Raw genomic sequence first — 12,267 nt, 5'->3', positions numbered from 1 at the left:
ATATTCCTCCTGTGGCCATAGTTACAAAGGAAAAATAAACTCTTATAACATGGTAAGTGGGTGATTAGAGCTAATGAGTATTGTTTATAGGAAACACAACTCAAACATGCCCACCTGAAAATGACAACTTCATGCATATTTAATTTTTTAGTAACACTAGAGAAAGAACTGTGTTGTAAGCCCTATCTGACTTTGAAAGAGAACTGCCAGTTTATTTTGTGAATTGGCATTTCTAACAGTTATGATTGTGAATTGTATTTGGAGGGACACCCCCTAGGTCTGGTCCATCAGTACATATTATCTGGGACACAGTGCCTCAGAGAAGTGCCCCAAATTTTACAGGAGGAGGAAAGATAGGGGGCTAGATGGTACTTTTGATGACCCTAAACTTGTCCTGGAAACGAAGTCCCATTGGTTTCACATCTTTTTTCTCCCAGTGAAATACAGAGGTAGAAAGAAATACTGGGGACCTTTCTTTAGAAATTTACCTACTGCCCTCCAAAAAAGGTCTTCGTAAAAGTGTGTACTTTGCTCAGTTTCTTAAAATGATAACTGAACTTTGCCTAGAGGTACATTCCACTTAGAAGGAAGCAAAGTAGTAGTTGGTGTAGTTCAAGAAAAGGCCAGATAAGCAGAAGATGAGAAAGAGCAGAGTCACCCACATGTGTACATGAAGCCACTTCTACCTTCTCTCACTGTCAGTCACGAAGGGTGAGATTTTTGCACCCATGTGTGTTAGAATCAGGGGCCCCCATTTTGCCCAGATTGGGTATGTGGTCGCCAGGTACTCTGGATTTCATTGGGGTCATTCCTATTCTTTTAGTTTGACCAATATTTAGTTTGATAAATATTTGATTACTTGGATTAACGATTAACAAATTGAATCACTAATAACTTTTATAAAGGAACGTAATAAAAAGAAACCTTAGATTTCTGCCAGCATTTCCAATAGAAACACTTAATTTACTATCTTGTCTGTGTTTTGCTGTGGGGACTGTGGAGTTCTCCTCCTCCCCCTCCCCAGACATGTCTTTCTGTCTGTCTGCTCCTCTATTTCTCAGTCTTGGTCTCCCTCGCCCTCTCCTTCTTTGCCCCCATGGAATGTGCTGCATAATATTGTATGATGACTATTCCAACTTTTAATTTTTACGAAGTTTTCTACTTTATGGAAAGAAAAAACTGTCAGACTTTAGATTTTGTTGGAAATCTAAATCTGGTGTTACCCAATGACCTATTATCTGGTGTTACCAGAACATTATATATGCAGTTAGCCTCCTCATTTTTTCCCCCACACTTATAAGGTTCATTTTCTTTTGGTCAAATTTCCATTTAGTTGTTAAAGATTTTCTTCCTGGGGCAGCTAGGTGGCTCAGTGGATAAAGCACCGGCCCTGAATTTGGGAGTACCTGAGTTCACATCCAGCCTCAGACACTTGACACTTACTAGCTGTGTGACCCTGGGCAAGTCACTTAACCCCCATTGCCCCGCAAAAAAAACAAAAACAAAAGATTTTCTTCCTTACAATGCAGTACCTTCAACAAAGACCCAGAGTCCTACTCAGATCATTAATCATGGTAAGGAGGTAACCAACCATAAGTGGACCAAAGCTATACTATAAATCAGACGGCAAATTCTGCAGGGTCCTTTCCAAGCCAGGAAAGCTTGGAGCTCAAAACTTTAAATAAAAATGTTTATTGTAAAAAAAAAGAAAGAAAGAAAGAAAGAAAGAAAAGAAAATCTACCATAAAGGTTTTTGATGTAGTGAGACACAGACTAGAAATTAATTGACATTGATTTAGTGTAGATTGATAGAGTTTAGTGTAGATTGATGGAGGGAAAATAAGGACCACGATATTGAAAGAAACTCAGTAGAAGTCTCTGTTGTCTTTGCAATAAATGTCCAGATACTCATCAAAGAAGATTGTATTATTTGACATCAACTTGTCTTTAACTTTTACTTAAGCTGATTTTTTTAACTAGTATGTTTTTTTGTGGGTTCCCCCCCTTTTCAGATTCAGCCTTATGAGAAGATAAAGGCCAGAGGCTTACCTGATAATATATCATCTGTCTTGAATAAGTTGGTGGTGGTAAAACTCAATGGTGGTTTAGGAACTAGCATGGGCTGTAAAGGCCCCAAAAGTCTGATTGGTGTGCGGAATGAAAATACCTTTTTGGATCTGACAGTTCAGCAAATTGAGGTAAGTAGCATTTAAGAAATTATGTTAAAATTGAGTTTAGTGAAATTAGGTCATAAGAAAGTTGTTGGGGGGTTGGAATTGGGTGTTTTGGTTTGTTGTTTTATTACCAATGTTGAAGGAAATAAGCCATTGTATTTTTTTGTTTGTTTTGTTTTGTTTTTTTGCTGGGCAATGGGGGTTAAGTGACTTGCCCAGGGTCACACAGCTAGTATGTGTCAAGTGTCTGAGGTCGGATTTGAACTCAGGTACTCCTGAATCCAGGGCCTGTGCTTTATCCACTGCACCACCTAGCTGCCCCCAGCCATTGTATTTTAATGCAGTAATTGTCTGGCTGCCCTCCTGCTTAATTTTTAATTAAGCTCCAGAACTTTCACTCTTTAGACTGTCAAAATGGTCACTAGAATTCCTGAATCCCTTGGCTTACTCTTCTTCCATGCTCCCATTACTACCAGTATTTATATCAAGAGTTTAGAACCTAGGATGATAGGTTCATAGTTGGAAGGAGGCTTGTAGGCTATCTAGACCAACCCTCCTATTTTAAATATGAGGAAATTGAAGCCCAGAGAAACTGTGATTTATTTACCTAATAGTAGTAACCAGAGGCAGCATGGCATTCCCTCAGAGCCAGCTAGGCCTGGGTTCAAGATCTGCCTGGCTGTGCAAGTCGACCTTTATCAGTAGAGGGAATATCCCCCCCTGGAAGTTCTTTTAATTATGATAATCATAATTATCAATGAAATCGCAGCTCCAGTCCCTATCCTAGTAACAATAATTGGCATTTATCTGTCACTTTAAGGTTTGCAAATTTCTTTATATACATAATTTCACACAGGCGGCAAATCACAGGCCTGGGATTTGAATTCAAGTCCCCTGATTCCAAATTCAGTGCATTCCCATTATGCTCCATTGCCCCTCTATGTCAGATATTACATAGATGGGATTGGGGAAATGGAGGCATTAATTAGTCTTACTTTTTATATTTGCTATTGAGATATACTTGGGCATCTTCCTCTGTTATCCCAGAGTATGTCTGAGAAGTTTAAAATGAAAATCTAAATAGGAGGTAAATTCAGACTTCTTAACCCCAGCAAGTTTCTGGAGTGCAGGGACTGTGCCTTTGGAAGCTTTCCCTTTCCCTTCCTCTCCCTTCCTGCTCCCAGGTTCTAAGCATCATAGTGGTAGTAGTGTGGTAGCTCACTAAAGATGCACACTTGGGTCATTTGTAAATGGATAAAGATAGTTTAAAATAATTACTATTTACACTCGTGGGGGGGCAGGGCATTGAGGGGTTAAGTGACTTGCCCAGGGTCACACAGCTAGTAAGTGTCAAGCATCTGAGGCTGGATTTGAACTCAGGTCCTCCAGAATCCAGACCCCGTGCTTTATCCTCTGTGCCACCTAGCTGCCCTCTGGGTAAAGATATTTTAGAGGGGTTTGTTGTTGTAGTTATGAATGGCGGGGAATTTTGGAGTTCTTAGACAAAAAGTACAACTGGGTCATACATATTTATTTCAGTTATACCTTCTTTCCTAGCACTTGAACAAAACATACAACACAGATGTTCCTCTTGTTTTGATGAACTCTTTTAACACTGATGAAGATACAAAAAAAATACTTCAGAAGTACAGTCATTGCCGTGTGAAAATCTACACTTTTAATCAAAGCAGGTACTATGAATATACAACTTGGAGTGTGTTAACTTAACGAAAGAAGTGAGAGAGATTCAGGGAGTATTCATTTGGTGATTCTCCTTCTCCATGACTTTTTGGGAGAGCTCCTGGAGATAACTGTGTTGAATTTGAAATGACAATTGCCACTGAAGACTGAGCATTTACTTCTGCTCTTAAGTGTGAATTTTTAAGTTACTTTGTGCTTTACCTGAAAAGATAATTGAAAGTGGGTTCCAGTTTTTTGCCATTTTATCCGCCTCTATTATAGTAGGGTTGCTTAGAGAAAAATAGACAATCAGAAAACCCTTTTGACTTGTAGTTTATTTTCTCCTGACCCCATGAAAAAAAGCATTTCATTCGGCATCTAACTTGATTTGATTAAAGTTCTGGGGTGTTCTGCCCCTTGGCCACTTGCTTTAGAGAAATCAAGGCAGTTGGGATAGTTATTAGATTCTTATGTCAGATTCTTACTGTACTTTAGGTTTTCCTAAGAAAGAAAACTTTTAATTTAAATATTGATTGGAGTATTCCCAAGGTTGTCTGCAAATCAGTTTTCCTACTGATGTTATTTCAGTGATTTTTACTGCATTCAGTTCTGATTTGTTGTGGACTTCCCTTAATGTTCCTCTGCCTGTGTGCCTGGCAATTTTATGTGCTTTTTATAAAAACAGTATTTAGAAAAAGTGTCTTCCCTTGAATCTGCTCTTTTTGTAAGTGTAGCTTTTCTACCAGGAGATCTTCTTAAAAGGATGCAGTTCATCTGACCTGCAGTTTAAGTTTGCCAGGAATGGTCCTTGAAAGGGGATTAACTTCTGTGTAAATGTATTGTCATTTATGTGAAGGTCTGTGCTCTTCTTTGGAGCTGATAATGGTTTTGTTTTTTTTCAGGTACCCTAGAATTAATAAAGAATCTTTACTGCCCGTAGCAAAGGATGTGTCTTACTCAGGGGAAAATACAGAAGCTTGGTATCCTCCAGGTCATGGTGACATCTACGCTAGTTTCTACAATTCTGGTTTGCTTGATACTCTTATAGGAGAGGGAAAGGAGTACATTTTTGTGTCCAACATAGATAATTTGGGTGCCACAGTGGATCTCTATATTCTTAACCATCTTATGAATCCACCCAATGGAAAACGTTGCGAATTTGTCATGGAAGTCACAAACAAGACAAGGGCAGATGTAAAGGTAAAAGCTAAAAGAAATTGCTCATTAATTTCATTTTGATGGGTTATATCACTCTTTGACATTTTTGTTTCCTTTTGCCCACTAAAAATTGTACAATTGTTTTATATGTTGTATTTTTAGAGTGTTTTATAATTGTAATTGAAAGGCATTGCAGTATAGTGGAAATAGAGCTAGGACTTGGGAGTCAGGATGGCCTGGGTTCGAGACCTGCCTTGCATATCTTGGCTGAGTAGATGCTCCTCTGCATGGGGAGGGAGAGCTTCCTACACCATGAGATCACAGGACTCTAGGATCTGGGATGATGAGCTGAGGGACCTCACATAGAATCCAGCCAACCACCCCTGCCCTTCCAAGTTTTGCCAATGAGGCACAAGGGGGTTAAAAGATTTGTCACAGGCCACACAATTAATAAGTAACAAAAGCAGGATTTGAAACAGGTCCTCTGACTGCAAATCCAGTGTGCTTTTTTCACTGTCACTACTCTGATTCTCCACAGGTTTATAATCTTTGTGCTTGAAAAAGTGCAATTTCCTCAGTACCAATTAGCAGGAAATTAGGTGGCTATGAGGGCAGGAGGCACAAAGCAATTTGTTACAGCTACTACAGACTACTGGGGTGTCCACAGCAATCTTTCCTCCCCCCTTTCTTCTCTTCTCCCACTCTTCTCCTTTCCTGTCTTTCCTCCTTTCTCTCCTTTCTTCCTCCCTTCCCTCTTCCTTTCCTTCTCTTTTTCCTCCCTCCCCTTCAGGTTCTTCCCTTTCACTCTCATTGCTCCCTCACACTCCTTGCCTCCAAACTCATTAGCTATTTCATTTTGTTTCAGTCTGAGGATCCAATTTAAGGTGGTAAGAGACAAGTTGAAAGTAAATCCTCACAGCTCTGAGGGAATGCCAGGAAGTGTGGTGATACCCTCAACAGGAATAGGGAAGTTAGGAAGGGAGGTCGTAGTTTAAAGGGGGAAATATGAGTTGTTTTGTACATGTTGAATTTGAGATGCAGTTAGTGATGTGGTATGTGGAGCTCAGTAGATTAGGGTTTGATCTGTAGATCTGGGAATTATCTGCTTAGAGATATTTGAACCTAGGGGACCTAGGGGTGTTGAGAGAAGAGAGCACAGGCTATGGGGAAGGACCATATACAGGGGAACCGAGAAGAGAGCACAAAGCCAGGAAAAGCCAGAGGAGAGAATATCCAGGAGGAGACGGTCAGCACGGTCAAATACTGAAGAGAAGTCGAGAAGAATTGGGATTGAAAAAAAGACCTTTGGACTGGGGAAAACCATTGGGAAATTGAGAGAGTGATTTCAGTGAAGTAGGAAGATTGGAAGCCAGTCTGCAAGGAATTGACGAGTGAAGAGTACAAGTGAAAAAACAAAGGCTGCCCTTTTACAAAAGCATGGTTAAAATCGGACTTTCTGTTCTGGAAATTGGGTAATTAGGAGCTCACTAGACATTTGTAGGTGGGGCTGGTCAGTCACCTAACCAACATCTATAACCTTTCCTACAGAAAAATGCCTTCTGAATTTTTAAGTTGGAGACAGCCTCTATGATAAAGTGTTGTTCTAGCATAGTGTGTTACCCAGATTCAAATATGTATAGATGTCAAGGATTAGCCATTAGAAAGGTCGTCTTAGTTCTCTGTCTAGACAGCAGGTGAACGAGGGCTTCCTAGAGGAACTAGTACTAAGTGTCTAATACATTCAGTGTGCTGGAGACACAAATACAACATGAATGAAAAAGTCCCTGCTAGAGCCAGAAAGGCCTCAGAAACCAGGTGAGGTAGGTGAGGCACAGAGAGCAGAAGTGACCTCTTTAGGGTCAAGGAGCTTTTGGAGCCAGGACTTGTGGGCAGGAGGTAGTAGCTTGAGTCCTGGCCCCAGCACTGATGGAGAAAGTGGGAGAGCAGCTCTAGAGACCTCTCTGAGCCTCTGTAACGACTGTGTCCTACCACACAGTCATGACACAAACACTTTTTAAACCTTAAAATGCTGTATAAAGATGAGGGGGCTTAGTATCATCCTGCATTAAGAAAACCAGATTAACTTTCTCTTTATAAGATGATGCTGCTGTGACCAAAAGTCACACAGTCCAGTCTTTATTCAGTCTGTGAAGTGAAGAAGGTAACATTTGTTGTGTTTTTACTTAGGCAGTTGTAGAGGAGAAGAGTGATTTCTAAGATGGTACAGTAGCCCTCCCATCATAATTTCCTGGTTATTTCAAATAGGTGATTCTTTGCATTATACATAAACTCATTATTGCTGGATTTTCTTTTCAGAGCTTTTCTTTTAAATCTAGTATAGTTATAAAAACTGAAGATGAGCCCACATGTAAACTCTCAATGCTATTTTCTGCCTTTCTAGGGTGGTACCCTCACACAATATGAAGGCAAACTGAGGTTGGTAGAAATTGCTCAAGTGCCAAAAGCCCATGTTGATGAATTCAAGTCTGTATCAAAATTCAAAATATTTAACACCAACAACCTGTGGATCTCTCTAGCAGCAGTCAAGAGACTGCAGGAGCAAAATGCCATTGATATGGAAATCATTGTCAATCCAAAGGTGAGCAAGCACTTGGGGAAGAGTAGTTCAGGATACACAAATAGACAAACTAACAAATTTCAGTGAATTTTTATTTTAAACCATCTCGTGGGGCTTTTAATATCTTAGAGCCAAGTTGACAAGTGTATACAGCCCAGTATATTTCCTTTTTCAGACCTTGGATGGAGGCCTAAATGTTATTCAGTTGGAGACTGCAGTTGGAGCTGCTATTAAAAGTTTTGAGAATTCTCTTGGCATTAATGTTCCCCGAAGCCGTTTTCTGCCTGTTAAAACTACGTCTGATCTTCTACTTGTGATGTCAAATCTCTATAGCCTTAATGCAGGATCCTTAACCATGAGTGAAAAGCGAGAATTTCCTACTGTGCCCTTGGTAAAATTAGGAAGCTCTTTTACAAAGGTAATATTTTAAAAATAAATGTCAGCGTGATTCTGAGTGGAACTGCATATCACAAAACTGAGGATTGGGGGTGATATTTTAAATTATTTTGATATTAGCACATTTTAAGGTAACAAACCTTTGTAGGTATGGTAGGCTGCTGTGGAGATACTTGGCTTTACCTTTAAAAAATATATCAACTTTATGAAGACACTGTTGTCTTTTTTTGTATGCCACTTTCTATAATCACATCTGTTTCAAAATTCAAAATGTTTAATAGTCTGGGTTTGGATCTCTTAGTAGTAAAAGGACCACATGAGCGAAATGTGATATCCACTGTTGATCTAGAGCAGGGTTTCTTAAGCTTCTTCTACTCATGACACCCTTGTTACCCTTATGGGAGCCCAGGTATAGAGGTAAATAAAATAGGTATACAAATCAAACATTTACTGCCTAATTTTTTGACACCCCTCCCCCCTCCAATGTAGGATCGAGACCTATAGTTTAAGAAGCTTTGATCTAGAGTATGGTGTGTAGTCAGTTTAATTTACCAACATATACTTTTATAGTTTCAAAACGTTTGATGCATGTAGTCAAAAGCCATTGTTCAGTCCTTGTAAATTATAGTAACAGTCACTATACCTCATGCCTTTGAATTGTCTGACTCTTTGCCTATCCTCAAAGGGCCAATGCAGACCTGATTTCTCAGTAAAAATGTTCCTGACCCAGTGATCTCTCCTTATCTACTGCAATAGCTATTTGACTCATTCATTTGGCACTTAGGCATCTGTCTTTGTGTTTAGGTCTCCTATCCCCAGTTGAGGACAGAGCTTTTTTTTTCTCCTTCACAATGCTTAGCAATTGGTAGATTTCTTAGACTATTGATGTGACTACAAATGAACTAAAGTTGGATAAAAACATGATTTCAGCTTCTATTTGTAAAATGACAGCTTTTTTTTTTTAATTGTATGTAAGAGGGTAGGGGTGGTGCTGTTGTAGTTTATTCTCAGTGCTTAGCATACTAAGTATATGATGTTGAAATGACTTAATTTTTTTTTTCCCCTTATATAAGGTCCAGGATTACCTAAGGAGGTTTGAAAGTATACCAGATATGCTTGAACTGGATCATCTCACGGTGTCTGGAGATGTGACATTTGGCAAGAATGTCTCATTAAAGGTGTGGAAAATATAGTGGAAACCAGAGCTTGTCGGGTTTTCTGTTGTTTGTATTTTAATATGGAAACTTGAAGAAATGGACCTTATTTTTAGCCTTGTATTTAGTTTTATTATAGGGAAGATGCTTGGTTCAAGTGCAGATGTCCAGAAAGCATGATGTTTATTTTCTAAATGAGAAACACACTGAGTAATGCATTGATGTTGGGTCAACAGTTATTTTGTAATTGGTAGTAAATACTGCTGAGGCTATTGCTAACATGTCAGACTAAAGTAATGTCAAAGTATATAAAGGTAAATGTAGTTCTAATGTCTGTCCTACATTAGGGAATTCCATCTGAAGCTTTTAGAGTACAGTTTATTCTCTTATTAAATCAACTAAAGTATTCTTTGTCGAAACATATCTTAAGCTTTAGTCTTCTACCAAAGCATTCTCCTACTAAAGAAGGCCACCCTAAATTGTTCCCTAGGTACTCCTAGAGGAAATGTCCAAAGCAGAATAAAATCCACTCATTTTTATCTATAGGTGGTATCATAGTGCCAGACTTAGACCTTAGTTCAAATACAGCTTCAGTCAATTACTAGCTATGTCACCCTGAACAACACTTAATCTCTCAGTCAGTTTCCTTATCTGTAAAATAGGTTAATAACAGCACCTACTTTAGAACTGTAAGGAATAAATGAAATAATGTCTGTTACTCATTTGTTCTGCTTGAGGCAGTACATTTGGAGTTGGAACACCTAGGTGTTTCTATGCCACTCCTGCTTCTTAGTTCTACCCATACAACCATATTCAAGTTATCAATAAATTTCTCTGGGTCTCAGTTTTCTCATCTGCAAAGGTCTTGGACTCACCAAAGAAGTACAAATTTTGGAGGACTTTACTTACAGGATTTGGAACTGAACCCATTAGTCTCATTGGTATTGGAGAGACTTATAGTCTGGAAAACTGCCTAGAGCATAAAGGTGGAACTTGAACTCTGGTTTCTACTTCTTGTCCTTGAAGCCAGCTGGCTATCAGTGGTGACACGGCCTCTCCCCCAAGTCTGTGCATATGCAGACATAGGATAAGAGCATGATTATAGATAAATCATTTTGGGCATCAAAGAGTCTTCTGGGTTAGCCATCATTGGCCTATACCCATTCTTCAACTTCTTAACAGGGATGTGAGAAATCCTGACCTATCAGATGTCATAGGAAACAAATGTAAAGCACTGAATGTCTAATATTTATAATAAGGTTTGTAATTTTATGACGATGAACTGAATGTTGCCTTTTAGAATGTCCCTGGGAGAAGATGCAGTTTGCATCCCGACTGATCTCTGTCGAAAGCTAGGATGTTTTGCTGAGTCAGTAAAATAAACCAGTGATAATAGAAGAGTGAGATATAAAATTGCCTTTTTTACTCATTTAAATTTTTTAAAGCACCATCTTTTTATTTTCCTCTTAATTTAGGGAACGGTAATCATCATTGCAAACCATGGTGACAGAATTGATATCCCTCCTGGAGCTGTGTTAGAGAATAAAATTGTATCTGGTAACCTTCGGATCTTGGACCACTGAAGAAAAAAATGCTCTATATACTTTATTGATTATGAGCTAAATTGTTTTTCAAAAATGGAATGTTCAATAAGGTTTGGAAATAGAGGCAGGTGCTTTTACCCACTATTTCACTGTACCCTGAAGTATTAATTTTTAAAGTAGAGTTTTCTGCAGTATGCTCTTATTTAAAAGCACAGATGGACATTTGAAAGCAATACTACTCCTCCTTTGAAGAAATCTGTATGTCATTAACTTTAAGTGCAATATTGCTGCTCTTAATGAGGGAATGGCTCTGCTGGAAGATCTTTTTAACAGAGGCCTGCCTGGCTGCGGTCATTTTGAACTGCTTGTAATTTAAAAATAAAGCTGTGAAGCAATATATATATGTGTACATTTATAATTTTTCAATTATATCATTTTTATGAGGTAATCTTTCACTATTGCAGAATAGATATTTAAAAGACTAGAAAGTCTTGGAATTGTGGTACTTAAATTTTTGCATCTATGAGAATCTTGTTTGGCTTTATATACAAAATGGATTAATACCTCGTCATGTTTCGTTGTGAGGATATAGATTAGTTTTATTTCCTTCCAAAGAATGTGTTCAAGCGTGCGTGTGTGTGTGTGTGTGTGTGTGTGTGTGTGTGTGTGTGTGTGTGGTAGAAATCGGTTTTTTGATTGGATTTGGCTCCTCTCTCTCCTACTGCCCCCCTCATGTGGGGTTGATATGTAGTAAGCAAGCAGTGCTTTCCCCTTATCCCCTTCCTTTTGCTGAACTCTCCCTTTATAAGTTTTGGGTTTTTTGTTTGTTTGTTTTTTAATCATACACTGAAGTAATCTTTAGGAGAAAAGAGATTAATCAAGTTTTCAGAATGGCCAAATAAAGCTCACAAACAGCATTGCAAGTTGTCTACTTGTCATTAAATTACTGTGTCCTTTGTAATAATGGTCACTTTTCCAATTCTTCCATGCTTGTTCTTAGGTCACATGCTTTTAAGATCCATGGTAACACTAGACTGTATCTTACTGTATAACTATTAAAAGAAGTTGGTCTTTAAAAGTCTTGATATTTTTATAGCTTTATTTTTTAGACAGTTTAAGAACTGATGACATCTTCATAATGGTAAAGAAAAAGACAGGCTTGCCTTTCTGAGGAAACCTTAACACAACATAAGACCATTTGGTTTTACATAAACATTACAAGGTTAGGCACTCTGACATGTTTAGGTAAGATTGTTAATGTGAGATGAAGCACAGGCACTTTGTTACTTGTAGAGTGCTTACTGATTCTAATATTGAAGGTAAAGTGTTTATAAAAAGTCTCCAAACAAGTTAACTCCGTTCATCACCTCACACTCCCCTCCCCAACAATACTATAGCTTATATATAGCAGCCTGTACTATATTATGCTAAAAAATTCTATTTCCCTCTGATCTATAGACATCACACTTCAAAGTAACTTAAAAATTAAGAACCCAGGGGGTGGGGTGGGGGGGCAATGCTTAGGTAACATACAAAATTTTAAAATAAAAACTTTCTCAAGTAGGCAGACTTGTATAAATAAG

The 12,267-nt window shown here is 38.5% G+C and overlaps 1 protein-coding gene across 3 annotated transcripts in view; it reads left to right on the top strand.

Annotated features, from left to right (window-relative positions):
• Window positions 1-11,081, top strand: part of UGP2 (UDP-glucose pyrophosphorylase 2) — a 49,369-nt gene extending 38,288 nt beyond the window's left edge. For all 3 annotated transcript variants that reach the window (XM_043985040.1, XM_043985039.1, XM_043985038.1), the window contains exons 4-10: window positions 2,013-2,198; window positions 3,732-3,865; window positions 4,757-5,054; window positions 7,414-7,611; window positions 7,766-8,008; window positions 9,060-9,164; window positions 10,616-11,081. In XM_043985040.1, coding sequence (XP_043840975.1) covers window positions 2,013-2,198; window positions 3,732-3,865; window positions 4,757-5,054; window positions 7,414-7,611; window positions 7,766-8,008; window positions 9,060-9,164; window positions 10,616-10,723 — 1,272 coding nt within the window. In that variant the 3' untranslated portion in view covers window positions 10,724-11,081. The remainder of the gene's footprint in view (window positions 1-2,012; window positions 2,199-3,731; window positions 3,866-4,756; window positions 5,055-7,413; window positions 7,612-7,765; window positions 8,009-9,059; window positions 9,165-10,615) is intronic.
• The last annotated feature ends 1,186 nt before the right edge of the window (window positions 11,082-12,267 follow it).

This window comes from Dromiciops gliroides, chromosome 2 (assembly GCF_019393635.1).
Source record: "Dromiciops gliroides isolate mDroGli1 chromosome 2, mDroGli1.pri, whole genome shotgun sequence".
NCBI lineage: Eukaryota > Metazoa > Chordata > Mammalia > Microbiotheria > Microbiotheriidae > Dromiciops > Dromiciops gliroides.
The sequence above is the reverse complement of the archived record's forward strand: the minus strand, read 5'-3'. Positions and strand labels throughout refer to the sequence as shown.